The sequence below is a fragment of the Salvelinus fontinalis genome, chromosome 24 (genome assembly GCF_029448725.1).
Source record: "Salvelinus fontinalis isolate EN_2023a chromosome 24, ASM2944872v1, whole genome shotgun sequence".
NCBI lineage: Eukaryota > Metazoa > Chordata > Actinopteri > Salmoniformes > Salmonidae > Salvelinus > Salvelinus fontinalis.
This window is the reverse complement of record NC_074688.1, coordinates 23380731-23404562: the sequence shown is the minus strand read 5'-3', so window position 1 is coordinate 23404562 and position 23832 is coordinate 23380731. Positions and strand designations below refer to the sequence as shown.

The window sequence follows — 23832 nt, the reverse complement described above, 5'->3', positions numbered from 1 at the left end:
GCAGCTACAAAGGCTGTGCTTGCCTTTGTAGTCTGTAATATTCAGACCCTTTGCTTTGAGTCTATAAACTGAACTCAGGTGCATCCTGTTTCCATTGATCATTTGGGGCGGCAGGTAGCCTAGTGGTTAGAGCATCGGACCAGTAACCGAAAGGTTGCTAGATCGAATCCCCGAGCTGACAAGGTAAGAATCTGTCGTTCTGCCCCTGAACAAGGCAGTTAACCCACTGTTCCTAGGCCGTCATTGTAAATAATAATTTGTTCTGAACTGACTTGCCTAGTTAAATATAGGTAAATAAATAAATACAATTTATCCTTGAGATGTTACTACAACTTGATTCGTCCCCAAGAACCGAATGGGCACTATGACAGAGCTCCAGAATTCCTCTGTGGCGATAGGAGAACCTTCCAGAAGTACAACCATCATCCACCAATCAGGCCTTTATGTTAGAGTGCCCAGATGGAAACAACTCCTCAGTAAAATGACACTCCTCAGGTACATGACAGCCCGCTGATCATGAGAAACAAGATTCTCTGTTCTGATGAAACCAAAATTGAACTTTGGCCTGAATGCCAAGCGTCGCGTCTGGAGAACCTGGCACCATCCCTACGGTGAAGCATGGTGGTGGCAGCATCATTTACATTTACATTTAAGTCATTTAGCAGACGCTCTTATCCAGAGCGACTTACAAATGCTGTGGGGATGAAAGATGAACTGAGCAAAGTACAGAGAGATATTTGGTGAAAACCTGCTCCAGAGCGCTCAGGACCTCAGACTGGGGCGAAGGTTCACCTTCCAACAGGACAACGACCCTAAGCACACAGCCAAGACAACGCAGGAGTGACTTCGGGACACGTCTCTGAATGTCCTTGAGTGGCCCAGCCAGAGCCCGGACTTGAACCCCATCGAACATCTCTGGAGAGACCTGAAAATAGCTGTGCATCAACACCATCCATCCAACCTGACAGAGCTTGAGATTATCTGCAGAGAAGAATGAGAGAAACTCCCCAAATACTGGTGTGCCAAGATTGTAGTGTAATACCTAAGCAGACTCGAAGCTGTAATAGCTTCCAAAGGTGCCTCACCAAAGCACTGCGTAAAGGGACGGAAATCTTATGTAAATGCAATGTTTTAGTTTTTATTTGTAATAAATTAGCAAAGATTTCTTACCCTGGTTTTTCTTTGTCATTATGGGGCTTTGTGTGTAGATTGATGAGAAAAAGATATATTTAATCAATTTTAGAATAAGGCTGTAATGTAACACAATGTGGAAAAGCGGTCTAAATACTTCCCGAATTCATTGTATAGTGTGTCTATCTTGTTTATGATTATCATGATCTACCAATGCCAAGACAGATACAGAGCTCTGTTCACTTGATTTTGAGTTTACCTTAAATTAACACGAGTCATACCCACCCTCAACTCAAAAGAAAATTATTGGTCCCTCTGCCTCCCTCTTTTTTAGCATGCGTTTGTGCAGCGCGAGCGGCCCGACTCTGTCCTGATGGACCTGATCCTGAGGACCAAAGTTGCGGTGCGGGAGTTGGACAACTTGCAGTACCGCAAGATGAAGAAGATCCTCTTCCAGGAGGCTCACAACGGCCCTGCAGCCGAGGCACAGGACGGAGACGAGGAGGTCAGTCGCCCAATCTGTCTCTGCTCTCCTGTGGAGCTTAGTTTGCGAGCATGGTTTATACCAGAACCATCGTAGTCTTTTGAAAAAAGCCTAGGTAGGAGAATAATTATATTAATAATAATTATATTTAATTTGTAAAAGCGTATTTCTCACACTCAATAAGGTAGAAAACAAGACACAAACAAAATTCATCAACAAAAAGAAGAAAAACCAGGGGGAAAAAACAGTCACAATACATCAAACCACTTTAAGCGATCAAACATTAAAAGCTAGCTTGAATAGGTAGGTCTTCTGTTGTGTTTAAAACAAGGAAATTGTTTAATAGAAGTTTCTCTAAATGCACTCTTAACCTTATAATGTTATGGTTAATTATTATATTAAGGAAGACCTGGTGGGTCTTAAAGATTTGCTCAATATTCAGTTGTTCCTTTTTATCCTCTGCTCATAACCTGCTGTAGTTGACACACTGTCATTCAGAAAGTATTTCACTCACCTGTGTCTTGCTGCTGTTATGGTGTTGTCCCCAGGAACCGGAGAACAGTGGCAGGACAGGCACAGTGAGCAGCGTTGGTAGTAACCAGTCTATCCCCAGTATGTCGATCAGCGCCAGCTCCCAGAGCAGCTCTGTCAACAGCCTGACCGACGCCGGAGATGACAAGAGTGAACTGGATATGATGGAGGGAGACCACACGGTCATGTCCAACAGCTCTGTCATTCACCTCAAACCGGTAGGTAGAGATGATCTTAGAGCTGGACCCGCAGGCAATGTTCCCTCAATTTATCTGGGGTACGAAGCACATTTCTGGTCTGCTGAGCGCAAACTTGAACGTTGTGAAAATTCTGTGCAACTTCTGGCACACGTTTACTGTGAACACTGAGGCTGTACCTGCATTAAGTTACAGTGATGCTAGTGACCAATTAGGCTACTGTGGCTGTTTATCATAATGTAGGCCTATCAGAGTGGCCTACCATTAAAAAACAGTCGAGAAAATGCATCTTATAACATTTTAACATGGAAATAGCTGTTCCATCATTCAGCCTACACTAGCAGCCAATGTGTGGTGTTCAATGTAGGGATTGACAACCTGTTTATCCATTTGTCCTTCACACAAGGAGGTGACTGAAAAAGTTGTTGTTTGATGCAAGAAACCACTTTACAAAATAAAATGCATTATAATTCCCATACCATTATTACAGAGAATCAGACAAATTATGCTACCCTCTGTCTATTGGCTACTTAGCTTATTCAAGCCTGTCTCAAAATACAACACTGCCCCTTTAACTCCCGAGTGGCGCAGTGGTCTAAGGCACTGCATCTCAGTGCTAGAGGCGTCACTACAGACCCTGGTTCGATCCCGGGCTGTATCACAACCGGCCGTGATTTGGTAGTCCCATAGGGCGGCGCACAATTGGCCCAGCGTCGTACGGGTTAGGGGAGGGTTTGGCCGGGGGTAGGCCATCATTGTAAATAAGAATTTGTTCTTAACTGACTTGCCTAGTTAAATAAAGGTTAAATACAAATGATTTGCAAATAGGGATACCGCAGCACTGATTGGTTATGGTGCACCGGCCTGTGTAGAGTATCTCTTGCATAGTTCATTTTGTTTCGGGAATGTTGCGTTGAAAGTGGCTAATGTTGCGTTGATTTGATCACATTTCGCGCAATAGAGGGAAACGTTGCTAATGTTAACTTTCTAGTGTTCCCCTTTAGTTGAGTGAAGTTCACTCTTGTGCTTCTCGGTGCGGGCTGATATTTCTGTCCCAGGGGATCTTAGAGGGAACATTGCTCGCAGGATAACTGAACCCTGCGTTAATAATAGTGAGAAGATTCAGTGAAATACAAGACATAGTGTTTCCTGGTGCCTTTCACAGATTATTTGTAAGCTGTATTTTTCTGCTGTTGATGTGCGGCGTTGTATTTGTTTCTTCAGGAGGAGGAGACGACTTATCGCGAAGAGTCGGAACCTAACAGCCGGCCGCCCACTGAGCCCCAGTCTCCCCCTGCACACACTCCACGGCCAAAACACCACCGCAACCGCGAGCACTTTGCCACAATACGCACAGCCTCCTTGGTAAGAGCCCTAGAAATACAATGATACTGTAGATAACATGATTTTAAAATGGACCCTTATTAAAGGCCAAGTGCAGTCAAAAACGTGATTTTTCCTATGAAGATGGAATAATACTGTTAAATTGTAATAATTATTATAATGTCCTTTTAGTGTAAGAGCTGTTTGAAAAGACTGCCTGAAATTTCTGCCTGTTTTGGTGAGTTGGAGTTTTGGCATGGCTGGTGACATAACCAGGCGGTAAATTGATTAATAGACCAATAAGAAAGAGTTCCAAACCTCTCTGCCAATAACAGCTCGTTTTTATTTTTCCTCTCCCTACTCAGACCCCACCCAGACAGTCCTAGCAAAATTCTTGTTTGAGAAATTGCTCTTTGCTAAGAAGCTTTTTATTTTTATTTTTAAATATTTTAATTGAAAACAATCATGGTAAGGTACTTAATTGTTACCCAGAAATCATTTGATATTGAGATAAAGGCCCAATTCAGCTGTTTTTTAAGTGTTTGCTCCTGTAGGAGATAATAAGCTGAACCTAGAGTTCTATGATAAGCCCTATGTTTCCCCCAGGTGACCCGTCAGATGAAGGAGCATGAGCAGGACAGTGAGCTGAGAGAGCAGATGTCAGGCTATAAGAGGATGAGGAGGCAGCACCAGAAGCACTTGATGGCCCTGGAGAACAAGCTGAAGGCTGAGATGGACGAACACCGGCTCCGTCTGGACAAAGAGCTGGAGAACCAGAGGAACAGCTTTGCCCAGGAGATGGAGAAACTCATTAAGAAGCACCAGGCCGCCATGGAGAAAGATGTACGGTCGTTTGCTCACTTACGCCATACTTACTTCATAATTCATACTTTGCCTAGATTCTACTACTGTTCCCTAGGTCTCTGTTGAATATTCTTGTTTGAAATGTTCAAATGTTTAATTTGTGTCTCTCTGCAGGCGAAGACCTTTTCCAATGATGAGAAGAAGTTCCAGCAGCACATTCAGAGCCAGCAGAAGAAAGAGCTCAACAGCTTCCTAGAGTCCCAGAAACGAGAGTACAAACTCCGCAAGGAGCAGCTCAAAGAGGTAGAGAATCACAGATGAACACACATTATACAAAGGCTTCAATCATTGCTATATCTTTTTTTTTTAAACACGAAATGCACCATTGCTCGCCTACATACTCCTCTCAGCATGTCAGACAGACTCAATGAGTGACAAACCTCTACAGAAAATGTGCAAATATGGACAGCAAGCTCCCATGTCGACTTGCCTAAAGCGGCAATCCGCAGTTGAAACGATAACAAAGCATACTCCCACTGAGATTGAGGGATGTGGCTGGAAAAAATGTAACCACACTTAAGTTCATAGAAAGAGTTATGGATGCAAGGACTGACCATCCATGATATCTAAATAATAGTTTTAACCATGTTTTGAGGCTATACAGTGTTGTTTACATTGACAGTGTTTGCAAACATTGAAAAAACAAGCTTATATTTTGGCTACTGATGGGGTACGACAGTTGAACTAAACTAATGTCTGCCCTTGTTCTTCCCCCAGGAGTTGAATGAGAACCAGTCGACCCCTAAGAAGGAGAAGCAGGAGTGGCTGTCCAAGCAGAAGGAGAACTTCCAGCACTTCCAAGCTGAGGAGGAGGCCAACCTGCTGAGGAGACAGAGACAATACCTAGAGCTGGAGTGTCGACGCTTCAAGAGGAGGATCCTCATCGCTCGCCACAACGTGGAGCAGGACCTAGTGAGAGAGGTCAGCTGTAATCACTCAGCTCTCCTCATTCATACAGTCCCTTGTTCCTCTCACTCTCCTCAGAGGGTCCCCTTGCCTGCTCTCGGTCTTCGTTTTGTAACCATGGCTCAGCTGTGGGTTCTGCTCATTTTCCTACTTCCATACATAGTTCAAACATTCCTTTCGAATACTGCCCTTTGTCTTATAGAATGCAGTTTTCTCCTAACCTGTATGGTTTCTCTTCCCTGTCTGTGTGTAGGAGCTGAATAAGCGTCAGACGCAGAAGGACCTGGAGCATGCCATGCTGCTGCGGCACCATGAGTCCATGCAGGAGCTGGAGTTCCGCCAGGTCAACACCATCCAGAAGATGAGGGCTGAGCTGATCCGCCTGCAGCACCAGACAGAACTCACCAACCAGCAGGAGTACAACAAGAGGAGGGAGAGAGAGCTCCGACGCAAACACGTCATGGAGGTCCGACAGCAGCCCAAGAGCCTCAAGGTGAGCACACATTGTATACTAACAGACAAATTGTTGTTTTCTGTTACTGTTAACGACCGTTATGTAAGGAACCTGACCCCTCACTGTTCTGTTTGTCCTCCCTCCTCTGTCCCAGTCCAAAGAGTTCCACACCTGACCCCTCACTGTTCTGTTTGTCCTCCCTCCTCTGTCCCAGTCCAAAGAGCTCCAGACCTGACCCCTCACTGTTCTGTGTGTCCTCCCTCCTCTGTCCCAGTCCAAAGAGCTCCAGACCTGACCCCTCACTGTTCTGTTTGTCCTCCCTCCTCTGTCCCAGTCCAAAGAGTCCCAGACCTGACCCCTCACTGTTCTGTGTGTCCTCCCTCCTCTGTCCCAGTCCAAAGAGCTCCAGACCTGACCCCTCACTGTTCTGTTTGTCCTCCCTCCTCTGTCCCAGTCCAAAGAGTTCCAGACCTGACCCCTCACTGTTCTGTTTGTCCTCCCTCCTCTGTCCCAGTCCAAAGAGTTCCAGACCTGACCCCTCACTGTTCTGTGTGTCCTCCCTCCTCTGTCCCAGTCCAAAGAGTTCCAGACCTGACCCCTCACTGTTCTGTGTGTCCTCCCTCCTCTGTCCCAGTCCAAAGAGCTCCAGACCTGACCCCTCACTGTTCTGTGTGTCCTCCCTCCTCTGTCCCAGTCCAAAGAGCTCCAGACCTGACCCCTCACTGTTCTGTGTGTCCTCCCTCCTCTGTCCCAGTCCAAAGAGTTCCAGACCTGACCCCTCACTGTTCTGTTTGTCCTCCCTCCTCTGTCCCAGTCCAAAGAGTTCCAGACCTGACCCCTCACTGTTCTGTGTGTCCTCCCTCCTCTGTCCCAGTCCAAAGAGTTCCAGACCTGACCCCTCACTGTTCTGTGTGTCCTCCCTCCTCTGTCCCAGTCCAAAGAGTCCCAGACCTGACCCCTCACTGTTCTGTGTGTCCTCCCTCCTCTGTCCCAGTCCAAAGAGTCCCAGACCTGACCCCTCACTGTTCTGTGTGTCCTCCCTCCTCTGTCCCAGTCCAAAGAGCTCCAGACCTGACCCCTCACTGTTCTGTTTGTCCTCCCTCCTCTGTCCCAGTCCAAAGAGTTCCAGACCTGACCCCTCACTGTTCTGTTTGTCCTCCCTCCTCTGTCCCAGTCCAAAGAGTTCCAGACCTGACCCCTCACTGTTCTGTTTGTCCTCCCTCCTCTGTCCCAGTCCAAAGAGTTCCAGACCTGACCCCTCACTGTTCTGTTTGTCCTCCCTCCTCTGTCCCAGTCCAAAGAGTTCCAGACCTGACCCCTCACTGTTCTGTTTGTCCTCCCTCCTCTGTCCCAGTCCAAAGAGTTCCAGACCTGACCCCTCACTGTTCTGTGTGTCCTCCCTCCTCTGTCCCAGTCCAAAGAGTTCCAGACCTGACCCCTCACTGTTCTGTGTGTCCTCCCTCCTCTGTCCCAGTCCAAAGAGTTCCAGACCTGACCCCTCACTGTTCTGTGTGTCCTCCCTCCTCTGTCCCAGTCCAAAGAGTTCCAGACCTGACCCCTCACTGTTCTGTTTGTCCTCCCTCCTCTGTCCCAGTCCAAAGAGTCCCAGACCTGACCCCTCACTGTTCTGTTTGTCCTCCCTCCTCTGTCCCAGTCCAAAGAGCTCCAGACCTGACCCCTCACTGTTCTGTGTGTCCTCCCTACTCTGTCCCAGTCCAAAGAGCTCCAGACCTGACCCCTCACTGTTCTGTGTGTCCTCCCTCCTCTGTCCCAGTCCAAAGAGTTCCAGACCTGACCCCTCACTGTTCTGTGTGTCCTCCCTCCTCTGTCCCAGTCCAAAGAGCTCCAGACCTGACCCCTCACTGTTCTGTTTGTCCTCTTTTCCTCCCTCCTCTGTCCCAGTCCAAAGAGCTCCAGACCTGACCCCTCACTGTTCTGTTTGTCCTCTTTTCCTCCCTCCTCTGTCCCAGTCCAAAGAGTTCCAGACCTGACCCCTCACTGTTCTGTTTGTCCTCTCTTCCTCCCTCCTCTGTCCCAGTCCAAAGAGCTCCAGATTAAGAAACAGTTCCAAGACACATGTAAGATCCAGACCAGACAGTACAAGGCCTTGAGAAACCACCTACTGGAGAGCACACCAAAGTCTGACCACAAGGCTGTCCTGAAGCGTCTAAAGGAGGAGCAGACCCGCAAGCTGGCCATCCTTGCTGAGCAGTACGACCACTCAATCAACGAGATGCTCTCCACACAGGCTGTGAGTCACACAGAGACCTTGAAAACACTGCAGGGAAGGAGGCAGGAGAGGGATAAGTTTCTAAAAAGCTGACTACTGATGATGGGCCTTTTGGCAATGAGGTCCTTTATCTACTTCCCCAGAGTCATATGAGCTCATGGATAAAAAATGTATGTCTCTGCGTGCAGTTTGAAGGAAGTTGCTAACTAGCACGCTAGCAGATACCCATAGGTTTACAGTCATTGTGCTAATGTTCATTAGCGAAACTATATCTATCTTCCTTCATACTGGACACAGAGACAAAAAAATGGTATCCACAAGTTCATCTTACTCTGGGGAAGTAGATACGGGCCTCGTTACCAAAATCCCGAAGTATCACTTTAACATTGTGCTGACCCCCTGTCTGGCTCCCCTCGTCTCTAGCTGCGTCTGGATGAGGCTCAGGAGGCTCAGTGCCAGGTGCTGAGGATGCAGCTGCAGCAGGAGCTGGAGCTACTCAACGCCTACCAGAGCAAGATCAAGATGCAGACGGACGCCCAGCACGACCGCGAGAGGAAGGACCTTGAGCAGAGAGTGTCGCTCCGGAGGGCCCTACTGGAGCAGAAGGTCTGATCTTCCATACATGGATTTTTTTTTACATGGTGTGCATCTCAAATGGCACCCTATTCCCTGTATAGTGCACTGTGGTCAAAAGTAGTGTATTTTAAGTGGATAGGGTGCCATTTGGGATGTAATAATGGTGTATTAGTAGCAAAAAGCTTCAATTGAAATTTAGGTTTTATTTAATTTCAAGCTCCAGTTTGCTCTTATCATTGCTAAACCAGTGCTATTTTTACATAAAAATATTATGATACTGAGCAGCTGTATGTATCTTCAGATTGAGGAGGAGATGCTGTCCCTTCAGAACGAGCGTTCGGAGAGGATCCGTAGCCTGCTGGAGCGCCAGGCCAGGGAGATCGAAGCGTTCGACTCAGAGAGCATGCGTCTAGGCTTCAACAACATGGTGCTGTCCAACCTCTCCCCAGAGGCCTTTAGCCACAGCTTCCCCGGGGCCCCAGGCAGCTGGGCCCACCCCCAGACACAGCATCACTCTGGGGGCTCTCAAGGGCCACACTGGGGCAGTGGAGGGTCAGGGCACCAAGGCAGCCATCACCAACACCACTATCACTCTGGTCAAGGAGGGTCCCCCATGCAACAAGCCTGGGGCCAAGGCATGCAGGGAGGTGGGGGTCCTCAGCCGTGGGGCCACCCCTCGGCAGTGCCCCTGGGGGCCAGAGGCAGTGGAGGAGTGCAGAACAGCCCCCAGGCACTGAGCAGGACAGCCTCAGGGGGGCGCAGTGAGCAGGCTATGAGCAGGAGCACCAGCGTCAACTCTCAGATATCCAACGGGTCGCACCTGTCCTACACATAGACTCCCAGTCCCAGAGTCAGAGTAGGATGCTGCCAAGTTCACAGAGCAGAGTGGGACAGTATGGGCTGAGCTCTACTACACCTCCACCTTTCTTTCACACATTTCTCATCCCCTCTCTCCTCTTCCTCTCCTGTCCTGTGTACAGATGTGAATGCGTGTGGAAATAAATGTTGCTCAGGTCAAAAGGGCTGAAAGAGGCACACCCCCTCTACACAGCAGTTTATTAGCACACATACAGATCAGTTCTTCTGTTTCTATAGAAACCATTCAGTGTCAACACTAAATACTTATTATTTAGTGTTCTCTCTCTTAGAAATCATTTTCATGTACATATATGTGTTATCCATAGCCACTGCTCTCCTTTTGCACCATTGAGACCACTGTCAAAAAGCCTTTTGAGGTCTGCCAACTGCTTTTAATTTAAAAGTTGCTTAGTGTCTACCAATCACAGCAACCTAAGACAGCCCAGGAAATGCCCCTGCTCCAAATTTGATAATACATTGGCCCATCTATCTATCCAGTTACTTTATTATTATTTATTTGTTTACTCTCCTTATGCTAGCCTGCTTTTATGGTCATTTTAAATCGTAGAGATTGTTTCTTTTTTCCAAATCTGAAGAAAGTTTTGCATTCTAAAATGTTTTAACAGGGAGAGGTTTAATAAACTGCTCAGATACCGTATAGAGCTGCTTGACAATACCTGACAAATTAAAGTTGGTTTTACATGATCTTTTAGGTTTGAGATTGTGAGGGACACTGGGACACAATGTTGTTGGCTTGTATTTTGGCCAGCTTCCATAAAACTTGCTTTTGTTGTTGTAACCAAGACTACTTTAAGCCAGGCAGTTGTTATTAAACATCTCACAAACGTATTTACTATCAACCCCTGTTGCAGGAATGTGGTGACATTTTGTGAATAGGATTTTTTATTTTTATTTTTTACAGTTTTTACATAAGAATCTGGGGGTTTTGTAGAATTAGATCAATTATATTTTGGCTGTTCTTATTTGTCTGTTTTTTATTAAGAAAGAAAGATCATCGTTTTTTGGAATTGCAGCTGGTAAGAGCAAGAGAAGTTTGTGTTTTTAGCGATGTCATATCATCGAGGTAGGATTTTTGTTGTGAATTTCACAGTTACCCTTGCAGTTTGAAAGTTTTAAATGTTTACATTTAATATATTGAAGAAGCAGTAACAGACAGTGAACCTTTTTATATCAATGAGCATTTTGCCAACATTTAGTGATCTGCATTTTATTTTATGCCTCCCTGTGGGAGTTTAAGCTGCTAATTTATCCATTTGCCAATAAGAACACTAAAGCAGAATATGAATGTTTTTAGATGCTATTCTTTTTATTTGTCTGTTTCGGATGCAAAGCTAGGGGTCCAGGCTGACCATAGCTTCAACTATGGCCATATTCAGCTGTTCTGTACTACTGTAGTGTGTGGCACTGGCCACTAGGCAGCAGTCTTCAACCGTTCCTTAGGCCATAATAGCCCACCTACGGTAGATCCAAATCTTCACTGTTTAGGGTTTCCAAGTGGGTGTCTCTCATAGCATTACTACATCAGCCAAAACCACAGGGACATGGCAGAGCCATAATAAACCATAGGCTTAGCTAACAGCTAAAAGTTTATATGTATGTTAATACTCAGTAAGATGGTGCCTTTCTATGCCCTGATACTGATTATTTATTCTCAGTGTAAAACTGGCATATTTTTTAATGTTTTAGTTCAGCTCAAATTGATTAAATAGTTTACCAAGTTTGTATTACATTTGGCATCATTCAATGAAAATGATGTACTTCGGGAAGAGAGGATCCTAACATCTGTCCTCGTGTACCTCTGAAAAGGATGTCCATATCAGAAGTTTTGTGAAGTGATCAATTGAACAGAAGTTCTAAAGGTGATAATATCATGCATACAGGTACATGAGGGCTGGTTCTGGGTGTCTGCTTTGCGGAGGATGACAGATTTTGAGTTCCATCTTAGTTGGCTGAATGATCGAGGAGGGGATCAGTATAATTAATGACGGGCTACATGATTGTCCGATACAAGAGCCAAGACTCTGTAATACCTTTAATAAGAACCCTGACATTTATCAGTTGATTTTATTTTAGTGCCTTTAAATACTGCTGCCTTGTCAAAGCACTTTGTACAGTACATACAATGTATACAGTAAAACAGATGGTAGTTTGACTTTGTTTTAGGCACAGCAACCTGAGGGATGAATATTGTGTGTCTGTATTATGTGGTTCAAGTGGGGAAGTTGAAAAGTTTAGCTAATATTTCACCCTAAAGTCAGATATGTAGTGAGGATTTGAATACCTGGGGTTAATTACAAGTGCGTTAGCAGAGTCATACCAGTATGTAGAACTATTTCTATGGCTCTGTGGAGGATTCATGTTGGACAAGAACAAACCAGATTATGGAGTATGGTGACAGGGATAGTTAAAGGACTTCTATTGTATGCTTGGTTAAAAAACGCCTTTTGCACAAAATGTTGCAGGCCAGGTTTAACATGAATTAAGTGGGCACAGTAGAGCAGAGCTTCCACAAGTAGGAAAAAAATATATGATTTCAGAATGTGTTTGAAAGGGAAAGATTTAATCTCAATGTAATGGCTGTTTTTGACCATGACAGCAGGCTTGGCAAGGAGTACATGTTGTGGGAGCTGGTTAATGTAATGCAGTCTAAGTTTTTTAAATGATAATGGTCCACAACTTGAGCAACACTAAAAGCTCTGCAATCAGGAAAAAAGAGACCATCTCATCACCCTAAAAGTAACAATGGCAGGTAAATGAAGCGCATATACTTGTTAGTTACTGGTGTTCGGCATGTAAATATAACACTCGCACTAAATGATCATTCTACACTTATGTTGGTGAGTGGTTAAAAAGTGGTTAAAGCTGGAATCGTTAATGGTGAAACTGCCATGTCCGTTTGGGATGTTACCACAACAGAAGTTACTGCAAACAACGAACACTGTTTTTTTCCTGTCAGACATCAATGCACGCGCTATTTTTTACCACACTGCTCAACGCACCTCTCAGTTTCGTCCACAAATGAATAACCAAGGTGCTGGGCGGACAGTGGCACTTTCCCCTAATGCGGATTCCATCTTTTAAAGGTGGCAAAGCACTTCTGTAGTTATTTACTTGGACACACACAGTGGGTTCTATACGTGAGCGTGTTCTCTCACCCATGAAATTGCTTCTTTCATGGGTGAGTTTATGCCATTGTGGTTCCCCTCTTTATTTTCTCACCCTCCATTCCCTCAATCACCAAGTCTGCATTTACTATGAGGGTAACTATCTCTGTATGGAAATCTGAAACACTTTAAAAACAAATATATTGAAAAGGCCACAAGGTTTAAAAATACCTAATGTTGCAGATATCTTAGGATATTAAAGTCGGGTGAAATGTTAATATTGTGTATATCTACAATTTAAGAGATTAAACGTTTTAACTAAACTTGAGTTGTGACGAAGAACTTTTTTTTTAAATTATCAATAAGACTAACATTATTTAACTTGACAGACACTAACCAAATATTAAACAACGTTGAGATTGGTATGGAGGTCTGTAAAAGTAACTGATGAAAAGTGAGCTTGGTTGTGTGTACACTGACTCTTACTGCTTCCTGTGCATGCATAGCCTACACTGTCATTTTCCTTTACTGTCACACACTTTGTTAGTCATTGCACCCTTCATGACGCCTGTCATTGCAGTGAGTCTGTACTTCCTGTGTTTCCTTCTACTCCACCCTCTCTACATTCACATCCACCAGAGTAGTACCTATTCTGATGTTTGTTCTTGTTGAATGTGATACTGCAATTGTGCAGCAAAAACTTGTTTGATTTTAGGAGCACAAAGAGATGCAGGAGAAGTTTGTTTTAAATGGTTGCAGACTCTAATCCCCCAATACAATTATCCAATATCTGCCTCAGAATCATATCCAACTGTCCTTTCCAAAAAGCAGGCATGGGTTTCATTACGTTACAGTACATAGGGCTGTGAGTGTGTCCCAATACTCTCCAAAACCTTCCACCTCATGTTTCCTTTCATTTGTTACCACAGAGAGTTGAAACGCCTCAATAGGTTAATTTACCACTATAATGCTTATACCCACTAAGTCTTCTATGATCAGTGGTCAGGGGAAAAAAGGTATTTCTGATTATTGGGACCTAGCCCATGTTACAGCTTCTTAGGTCAATGGTTCATTCACATGTCAGGCCAATGAAAGGTCCTTGCTATCCATGGTCCTTGGGACGTCCCTACTCCATTGGAGTTGACATTTTAAAATACTTAGGGTTCAGGGTAGGGATGCCTCAAGGTTCCCGGATAGCACTAACCGCCAATGAAACCTCATCTCATACGAGATCGATTGCCAACCCGTCACACCTTTTTTGTTCATGTTTTTTTAAATATTTTTTTGTGAGGGAGACTACTTAGATATTTTTATTCATTTTTGTTTTAATGATGTACAAGGCTTCTCCACCAACCTAGATAATGTTTTTAATTATAATTTAGCATTGATGGTGTCAACTTTTGTTCTACTGACAAAGTATGGGATACTGAGTAAGAAACAGGCTAAAGAAAAATGGAGTTCCTCCCTCTGGTCAAACACTGTGCCATCCCAGAGCTGTCAAGCCCAGACACCACTGCATTGTTTCATCTCCAGAGTTCCCTTTGGCTTGGGCTGATGGCATGACATTTTTAAAAATAGCATGATGTGAGCCATTTGGTTCTGGTCAGATGGCCAATGTAGAGGCTTGAAAAGATTGAGTGGTGATAGGCTACTTATGAAAACAGAGGGTCCATTTCTATGAGGATGTCAGTATTCTTCCTTGGCACAGCATTACCACTACAACTCATATATAACCTGTATTAAAATGTATAAATTGTGAAACCTGTTATTGAATGTCTGAAAGATTATGAAGATTATACATACATTTTCACCAAAACAATATACAAAAAGTGAATTGAAATGTGTAAAAAGATTCATGAAACAGAAGAATAAAACTAGGATCAAATGTACTATTTTGTTTGTATTATAATGACTATTGTGCTGGCAGAGGGATATTGAACAGAAATCAGCTGTAATAAAGTAATTTTAGTATATAACTTGTGTCCTGTCTTTTCAATTTGGAGCATAAGAAATTTGAACATTGTGTTAGAAAATGTTCACTTTGTACATAATCATTGAGCCTGGTTGCCATTCTTTGTTCAGTTATTACATTCCACTACCTGTACTGTCATTTGCCAAATTTGGAATAGGTATGGTGCAATTTCAGTGCCAACAGACATTGTATTTTAATTCCATAATTTTTGAATTTATATTATATATATATACACTATATATACAAAAGTATGTGGACACCCCTTCAAATGAGTGGATTTGTTTATTTCAGCCACACACGTTGCTGACAGGTGTATAAAATTGACCACACCACCATGCAATCTCCATAGACAAACATTGGCAGTAGAATGGCCTTATTGAATAACGCAGTGACTTTAAACGCAGCACCGTCATAGGATACCACCTTTCCAACAAATCAGTTTGTCAAATTTCTGCCCTGCTAGAGCTGTTCTTGTCAACTGTAAGGGCTGTTATTGTGAAGTGGAAACGTCTAGGAGCAACAATGGCTCAGCCGCAAAGTGGTAGGCCTCACAAGCGCACAGAATGGGAGTACTGAAGCACACAGCGTTTAAAAATCTTCTGTCCTTGTTTGGAGCAGTGGAAACGTGTACTCTGCAGTGATGAATCACGCTTCACCATCTGGCGCTCCGACAATACGAATTTGGATTTGGCGGATGCCAGGAGAATCCTCCCCCCTGCTAATATCCTTAATTTTGTGGTTAAATTCAAATACTTCCTGCGGCACACATCAGAGTCAAATACTTTCTATAGAACAAACTTCACATCAGCATAGGCAACCGAAATGAACAATTAATGTATGTGTGTTATATTAAAGATAGAGGGAGTAAAATGTAGGCAAGCAATAAACATTTCAGAACAACTACTAGTCGAATAAAACACGGGAGAGATTACGAATTTTGGCAAAGAGATTTATTTATAGACTAATACACTTGAAACAAATTGCCAAACCGAAAACTGCAGACATTACTAGTGCCTCCTCGCGATCAAACCGTCATAAAAAAAATACATGAAACGCTGCCTAAAACGTGATCAGAAATCTCAACTAACAAGCAAGTCGCAGCAATGAAGAGTGCGTGCGCGTTCATGCGAAGGGGGAGTGCGGATTTTCGGCACAACACCGGAAACTCAACTCACTGGTAACTTTGCTGGTGCATGCAGGCAAGCAGGCCAAGCTGCCCCTGAACAATGAAAACATGCATGTTAGCTGGCTAAATAGCTATACAATGTTATATTTGATCAAGTAAAATCATATTAACTTCTCAAATAAGTTATTAAGCAAGCTAGCTAAGTGTTCTAGCTTGTCAACAATAAAAAAAACTTAGTCAGTTGGTGCTAATTGCTATCTAGCTATCTATCTAGCATTGCGTATAGCTAACGTTAGCTAGCTAGACCAACCAAGTTTAGCTAAACATCTTGCCTCCATGAATGTTATTGATATTCACGGACTTGGATACCATCAAATCTGCTCCCATCACGATTAAAAGGTAAGATACTTTATTTCCAATATTTCTTGTTAGCTGGCAATGATGTATGTCACCAAGATTGAGAGTTAGCTAGCAGCTAGCTACCCTCTCACTGAACACAGCTGATCAACGTTCCTCCCTACTTAACTAGGACATCTGCTAGTTTGCAAAGACCAACATACTGCTTGTTTGGTTTGGGCTTGAGTTCATGTGCTAGTGTTGATAATCCCTGAAATGTCCTTACTTTCAACCAAAAAACAAACCGTGTTTGCAATCAAGGTATATAATTGGCATTTCTTAAATATTGTTATCTTTCTTCAGGACTAGCAGTTCTCATGTTGCTCCCACCAGTACCGTCACTATTTGTCTGTATAGGACTGTAGTGTTGGTATGTTCCCCTATGGTTTAACTCTGCTCTCTGCTCTGTCTCGTTGTAGAAGCCCCAGGATGGTGTGTGAGCTGCTAGTCTCCTCACTATGGTTCCTTTTTGTAATATTTTGGGTGGAGACCATAAGCGTGTGGCTGTTCCTATGTATCTTTTACCAGGACCAGGCATTTTATCACTGGGGAGATGGGTATGAGTATCTAATCATATTTTACACACAGGCAACTTGCTGATTTTCAATCGTCTTACAAATATCCAGATGAAGTATCAAACAGACCTTCCTTTCTCATTGTGTTACTACAGGGTATTTGCAGATGACCCTGGCCAAATGCTGTACATGTTGAGCAGGTGAGTACTCATTTAGATTTCAATCTGTTCTTAGGTGTGATCAGATTAAATGCAGTACTATAACTTGTATCTGAAATGGGAAACTATACTGTTGTTAATAGTTATTACCATGTAGCATGTCACAATAATGTGTTTACAGATACTGACAAGTGAATAGGCATGATCCGGTTGAGTTTTTGACACTTTCATGAATAAAGTCTCCATTGTTCTCTTTCCACAGGATGGATCCCTCTGGACAGATGCAGACCTGAGATAGGGAAAGAATATGAGGAACAGCACATCATGGATTGTTGGATGGATCTCATGGATCTCCCCAGATATAAAATGATGGGAGCTGTATGTTTGAGCCACTCCTATAAAATTATGAGAACAAGTAGTTGTTTTCTACCTCCCTGCTACTGGTTCCCTCTTAGCTTTAGCGCATGGTCTTTGTCAACATGAACACACTGCATTTAATGCAGTTGGATTGTTGTTGGATATGGGTAGAGACACCCAGCTTGGCAGGAAGAACCAGGGAGGTGGTCCTGCAGTAACTGGAATTGATGCATAGTGAGGCTGCTAAGTGTTCCCCACCAAAGCATGAACCATCATACATATGTTCTATTTCTATTGTCTGTGTTAATATGTGATATAGGTCAAACAATGTGAAAAACACTTTTTTTTTTTTTAACTGAGGTTTAGTCCATAGTCAATGTCATTTTTGTGGATTTTGGCAGACTTGCACATTATCATGGTTGTACACGTTTGTTTTCACAAATCTCTATATACATAATCTGCTTCAGTCTGGGCACTTACATGACAGTGTCACTGGATTGTTTTGTTATGTAAAACACTAACATTATTAACATGACACACACATTTAATGAAAAGCTTTACTCTTGGAAATGTTACAACATTATGAAATAATAATTTGCACTCATCAGTATTTTGCAAGTTTTGTAATTTGCGCTCAAACTAAAATGTTGAATGTAGTTTTTTTTGATGAAGACCACAGATCTGGGTTTCCTTGTTTTTTTGTTGCTGTTGTAAAGCTCACACCTCAATAATAATGTCATGAATGCTCTAATAGCAAATGAGGAAAATTATTAGAATCCATAGATTAATTCCACATTTCGATTTATACCTGTACATGTAAATTGTCTTAGTTGAACGATTGTCCTTCTGTAATGTCAGGCATAGCCTAACACACGTAGTGTCTTTAATGTCGACTTCTTGTTTAGGAAAGTGACATGTCAGGTGTTAAACTGAGCAATGACATCAATGGTACGTTTGTTTTTATTTCTTTGCATCCGAAGACGGAATAAATCCTAACATTTTCCAAGCTTGTTGTACTTCTATTTCAAACATTTTTTTGCTACAGATTGGTTGTCAGTATGTCATACAGTAGAGGGCGATGATATTTTATTTTTGTAGCTTGCTTTCCGACGTAGAATCGTATAAATTGATACTGGCCAGTTTAAGGTACGGCCTACCACAAATCCACATACGATATATAGAAAATACTGACGGTAGATCTGCTACGCAATTATATTCAGGCCGCTCCGAAGCTACCCATGAAAATATTAGGGGTCCTACTAGTAGTAAGATGCCGCCAGCCAAGACAGAAAAGCAAAAAGAGCGCAAGCTCTGAGTACTTTGGAGTAAATAGCTAGCTAGGTAGTCAACTGAGTTTCTTATTCTTTCAGGTATAGTGTTTTAGTAAGGAGTTTCTTGATCGGTTGTCTGAATTTACGTGAAGCTGTGCTTCCAGTCGTGATCATTATTTTAAGAGAATGGCTCCAACTATACAAACACAAGCCCAGCGAGACTCAGACGGTCACAGGTAAATCTTTTCTCGGATGTATTTGCTTTGCCGCAACCTAGCTAATGACGGCATGGCTAGTTAGCGATCATTATATTTTACATACGTTCTGACTGTGCCATCATAAGTTACTATTGAAATGGGGGCTGTGTTACTGCCTATTTATTCAGTCTCAGCTGAGTGTGTAGCTAACAACACTTGCTTTTTCTATCAACATGTCTAGGAGTTCATCACACAGAACTGTTCCAGAGAGGTATGCTTGCAGTTTGATGTTTCAACAAAAGATATTCAGTTACAATTCAATAAGTATTTTTTTAAATGCAAAGGGGGTTGGAGATCTCAATTTTTTTTAACCTTTATTTAACCCAGGCAAGTCATTTAAGAACAAATTCTTATTTACAATGACTGCCTACCAGGGAACAGTGGGTTAACTTCCTTGTTCAGGGGCAGAACGACAGATTTTTACCTTGTAAGCTTGGGGATTCGATCCAGCAACCTTTTGGTTACTGCTCTAACCTCTAGGCTGCCTGCCGCCCGCCCCGTCATTGACAGATCAAAACCCATATGATCATTAGGTGGTTATCTTTAGATTATGAGGATATGTGGCATCAGTGGTTAATAGAACATGTATTTGATGATGACTTCTTCTCTGTACATTTTTTAGATGTGTGCTTCCATGTTTGTCCCAACCATTCTCCCAGGTCCGGCGTGGTCTGTCGGGTAAAGTACTGCAATAGCCTGCCTGACATCCCATTTGATCCCAAATTCATCACATATCCATTTGACCAGCACAGGTAAACACCCTTGTTACTACCAAGTTCCTTCTGCTATAAAGGTCAGTCCAGATTTTGCTGTCTATTAAATGTATTGTTGTTGGAGCCACAGTGTGCAGCTTTTCTTTTCTAAGCCTTCTCCCATAAATACAGATCTGCCACTGACTCTGATGTGACTGGATGTTGCTCTGTCTGGTGTTGACAGGTTTGTGCAGTACAAGGCTACATCGTTAGAGAAACAACACAAACATGAGCTGCTGACTGAGCCTGACCTTGGCGTCACCATCGACCTCATTAACCCAGACACCTACCGTGTCGACCCCAGCAGTACGTTTCTGAACGACATACACACTGTTATACCACACAGTCAGTATATTTTTGTGGTGGTTACTTGAAGCTTGTGTAGTATTGAATTAGAATCATGCCCTCCTTATTTTTCTAGTTCTTCTGGATCCAGCTGATGAGAAGTTATTGGAAGAAGACATCACAGCTCCATCCAGCTCGAAAAGGTTTGGATACAGACTGTGTACCAGTCAATACAGTATATGTGTAACAAATTTCAACTATAATGTTAGGAATGACTTGGAATCTGTGTTATGAGCTCTTTGTTTGTTTTGCTGTAGATCTCAGCAGCATGCCAAGGTGGTCCCGTGGATGAGGAAGACTGAGTACATCTCTACAGAGTTCAATAGATATGGTGTCTCCAATGAGAAGGTGGAAGTCAAGTAAGTGTGACCTAACAGGCTAGCTAACCACCACATTCAGCATACACACTTACCATTTTGTAGTGTTTTCGCTGTTTGTCCCACCCCTTCTATAACCTATGTGTCCTGTCCTTAGGATCGGTGTGTCTGTCAAACAGCAGTTCACAGAGGAGGAGATATACAAGGATCGGGACAGCCAGATTGCTGCTATTGAAAAGACCTTTGAGGATGCACAGAAACCGGTGAGAGTGCCCCGTGTTTGGCTCTCCACAATTTACTGTGCAATATTCAGTCCAAATAGGTCTTTCAGTAACAACTTCAAAGTCAATGTCCAGCTACACAGAGATGACACAGTTCATTGTATGCTCCTTCTAGAATGATTAATTCCATCACAAACAAAGTTAATGTCGGATCTTATTTGTACCTAAATTGTCGCAGCAAAATAATCCTGCAGCAACAGGATTTGAATGTTTAGTCCATAATGTTGTTTGATTGGTGGTTAGGCTATTAGTTGGTCAAAATGAGGCTACATGAAAAGTGGTACACTGTTAATATAGCTGTATAATATAACAGGAAAATTCTCAGCAACAAAAGTGATCAAATTACGATCCTAGTATCTGTACATCACACGCTGTGTTCCTCCTCTTTCCCCAGATTGCTCAGCACTACAGCAAACCCAGAGTCACTCCTGTGGAGGTGATGCCTGTGTTCCCTGACTTCAAGGTGAGCATGCATAGCACTCAACAGGACATACAGTATCATTATCTGCAATATGCCCATGGTCTTTGTTCCTGGGGAGTCATTGGTTCCTGTATCTGTTTCAAGCTGGATGTGTTTCACTGTTGTTGTCTTGCCCTAGTGTGTTGTGGTAAAGAGTAAGCATTTGTATGTTCTGTTTTCTTCTCCCCAGATGTGGATCAACCCGTGTGCTCAGGTAATCTTCGACTCTGATCCTGCGCCTAAAGACATGTCAGCACCCCAGGGTGTGGAGATGATGTCACAGGCCATGATTAGGTGAGGAGAAAACATTGCTACATTGTGTGCGTGTGTCTGTGATTTTCTGTGACCGTCCTGCACTATGACAATTTACATAATGTTCTGAATTGCTTATTGTTGTGACCTGCAGAGGTATGATGGATGAGGAAGGAAACCAGTTTGTGGCCTACTTCCTGCCCAATGAGGAAACGATTCGCAAGCGCAAGAGAGACGTGGATGAGGAGCTGGACTACATGCCTGATGATCTGTGAGTAATCCAAAAAGCATTTACACACTTGAGTAGACAGGACACCAACAATTCTACTGATATGTTAACTATACTATCCCAATAATATTCATTTTTTACGTTGTCATTGTCTACTTCCTCACACCTACTTGGTTCACCTTGTCCAAGTACAGAACCTTTATGGTGTTGGAATCTCTGAAACACACTTAACATTGAACTAGATGTGATGAGGATGGTTTCTTTGTATTTTCTAGGTATGACTATAAGATAGCCAGGGAGTACAATTGGAACGTGAAGAACAAAGCCAGCAAGGGCTATGAGGAGAACTACTTCTTTATCTTCAGAGACGGAGATGGAGTCTACTACAATGAACTGGAGACCAGGTAACCACTGGCTGGAGTGGGGGGTCTCAAAGTGGGGGTCTGTTGGGTTTACTGTAACAGGAGGTGACGTGGGTTTCTCTTGGAAGAGAATCACATGATTCTGGTAGATTTGTATTTTCTAGGGTGGGTTTAGTTAGTTTGTTTTGGCCTGAGGACACCACCTGTGAAGGTTGTTGTTCTGACTGTGTTGTCCTGGATTGCAGAGTGAGGCTGAGTAAGAGGAGAGCTAAGGCTGGAGCCCAGTCGACTACAAACGCTGTGCTGGTGTGTAAGCACAGAGACATGAACGACAAGGAGCTGGAAGCACAGGTGAAACTGCTAGTCAGGCCCTCCTTTGGGGGGGGGGGTCACCTTCCTTTGATTACTTTTGTTTTCTACACTGAGCATTACTTTCAATCTGTGGAAACTACTGTGTATACTTAATAAGTGGACCTCAACGCTGATAGAGATGAACAGGTAGTGCTGGACATAAGCAGAAAAGTGTACATTTGCGAACATCTAAATAATCAGAGTAATAACGACATCTGTCTTTGTGTCCATTAGGACGCGCGTAAGGCTCAGCTGGAGAACCATGAACCAGAGGATGAAGAAGAGGACATGGACTTGGGTAAACTGCAGGACTCTGGTCAGTCTCCCCCCTCTCTGTCCTCCCCAATGTATACTACTGTGTCTGCAGAGTCTCTGTTTACGACTGCCTCTTAGATCGATATGAACTAATTGTCTGTATCTCTTTGTCTCCAATCCCAGGTGATGAGAAGGAGAAAGGCAGTGAGAGTGAGGCAGACAACTCTGACAGTGACTCTGACAGGGAGGATGAGGATGGAAAGCGGAGTGGAGCTGAGAATGATGACGAGGAGGGAGCGAAACGGAGGAGGAAGGCCAGTGGTAGCGGCAGTGAGAGTGGCGAGGAGGAGGTCAAGCTGGCGGATGAGGTGGAGATCTTCGGTAGCGATGACGACAGTGATAACGATGATAACGAGCCCAAGAATGGAGCAGCCCGGAGCAGTGGGGAGGAGGGCAGTGGGAGCGAGGAGGAGGAGAAGGAGAGCCATAGGGAAAGGAGTAGGAGTGGCAGCGCGTCTCCGGCCCACAGTAGCGGTAGTGACCACTCAGAGGGTGGCCGTGCCCAGAGCGGGAGTGGCAGTGAGCAGGCCTCAGATTCCAGCGATGGCAGTGACAGTGAATAAGAGCCTAGGCCTTCTTACCGTGACAACGCTGGCACTCTATGCCTTACCCCCGAGCTCCAGCCAGCCCAGACTCACGAGTCCCACCCTCAGAACAGCCCTGTCTTTAGAGGCCAGCATCTCATTCCTGTTGAGAGTTAGTCTGCTACTTTTTTTTAGGAGAGACACAATCTCTAAGGGACTACTATAAAGCTTTTGGGGACCTGTAAATGCCAGTTACTCAAATGTCAGACTTTTGCTCATAGATATAGTTGGAGCCACTATCTTAGTAGTTTTGTGTACAGGACATTGAACACAAATATTTCCTACCAACAACATATTTAGTTTGTTCTTTTAAGCCTGAGTTTCTTTTCTTTTTTGTCTCACTCAATATGAGGCACTTAGTGGTGTGAAGCAAATTAAATAAAATTACAAATATTCTGTAAACTTTTCTTGTGCATAAATCTATTAAATGTAGTTTTTTTGTCCTTAGCGTTTGAGGATTCAATGCATTATAAATGTAATTGGAACAGCCAATAAAATGTGGGATAGTTTTGTAAAGAAAAGTTTAAAAAAATAAAAATGTTTGAGTTAACTTTCAAAAGAACATTATTTTTCTGCCCATTTCTTGTTTCCCACTCAAACTATTATAATGAACCTGTATAAGTTCAGTTGTGACGGAAACTTCTTAACATTTAGACATTGTAAATAAATGGTAGTGGCTGACTTGACAACATTTATGCCTGTATGTTTCTTATACTGCTAACAGTTACCCTCTCCAAAGTCCCCTGTTTTTAGATGAACATGTATTCCGGGAAACATTTTCCTTCTGACGTAGTAATAATGTAGCCTGGTCCTAGATCTGTTTGGCCTATCAGCAACTCTGTGTCACTCATTG

The 23832-nt window shown here is 43.3% G+C and overlaps 2 protein-coding genes across 3 annotated transcripts in view; both read left to right on the top strand.

Annotated features, from left to right (window-relative positions):
- The window catches only part of LOC129822186 (serine/threonine-protein kinase TAO1), a 31454-nt gene extending 16799 nt beyond the window's left edge, over nt 1–14655 (top strand). Inside the window, exons 11-20 of the mRNA XM_055880248.1 lie at nt 1466–1636; nt 2164–2364; nt 3568–3708; nt 4273–4509; nt 4645–4773; nt 5248–5451; nt 5690–5929; nt 7929–8141; nt 8544–8726; nt 8998–14655. Of these exons, the coding sequence (XP_055736223.1) occupies nt 1466–1636; nt 2164–2364; nt 3568–3708; nt 4273–4509; nt 4645–4773; nt 5248–5451; nt 5690–5929; nt 7929–8141; nt 8544–8726; nt 8998–9531 (2253 nt within the window). The 3' untranslated portion in view covers nt 9532–14655. The remainder of the gene's footprint in view (nt 1–1465; nt 1637–2163; nt 2365–3567; nt 3709–4272; nt 4510–4644; nt 4774–5247; nt 5452–5689; nt 5930–7928; nt 8142–8543; nt 8727–8997) is intronic.
- A 3687-nt stretch (nt 14656–18342) lies between these two features.
- Nucleotides 18343–23670, top strand: LOC129822184 (RNA polymerase II-associated factor 1 homolog). 2 transcript variants are annotated; one of them, XM_055880245.1, is made up of 14 exons: nt 18343–18712; nt 18909–18942; nt 19391–19483; nt 19668–19789; nt 19905–19971; nt 20086–20187; nt 20303–20408; nt 20821–20889; nt 21077–21180; nt 21293–21409; nt 21643–21771; nt 21975–22080; nt 22315–22396; nt 22519–23670. In XM_055880245.1, exons 1-14 carry the CDS (start codon nt 18661–18663, stop codon nt 22956–22958), a joined length of 1623 nt encoding a protein of 540 aa, XP_055736220.1. In that variant the 5' UTR covers nt 18343–18660; the 3' UTR covers nt 22959–23670. The 2 variants fall into 2 exon arrangements, with proteins under 2 accessions (XP_055736220.1, XP_055736221.1); XM_055880246.1 differs by having other exon boundaries at nt 18344–18710; nt 18913–18942.
- Nucleotides 23671–23832: the final 162 nt, after the last annotated feature.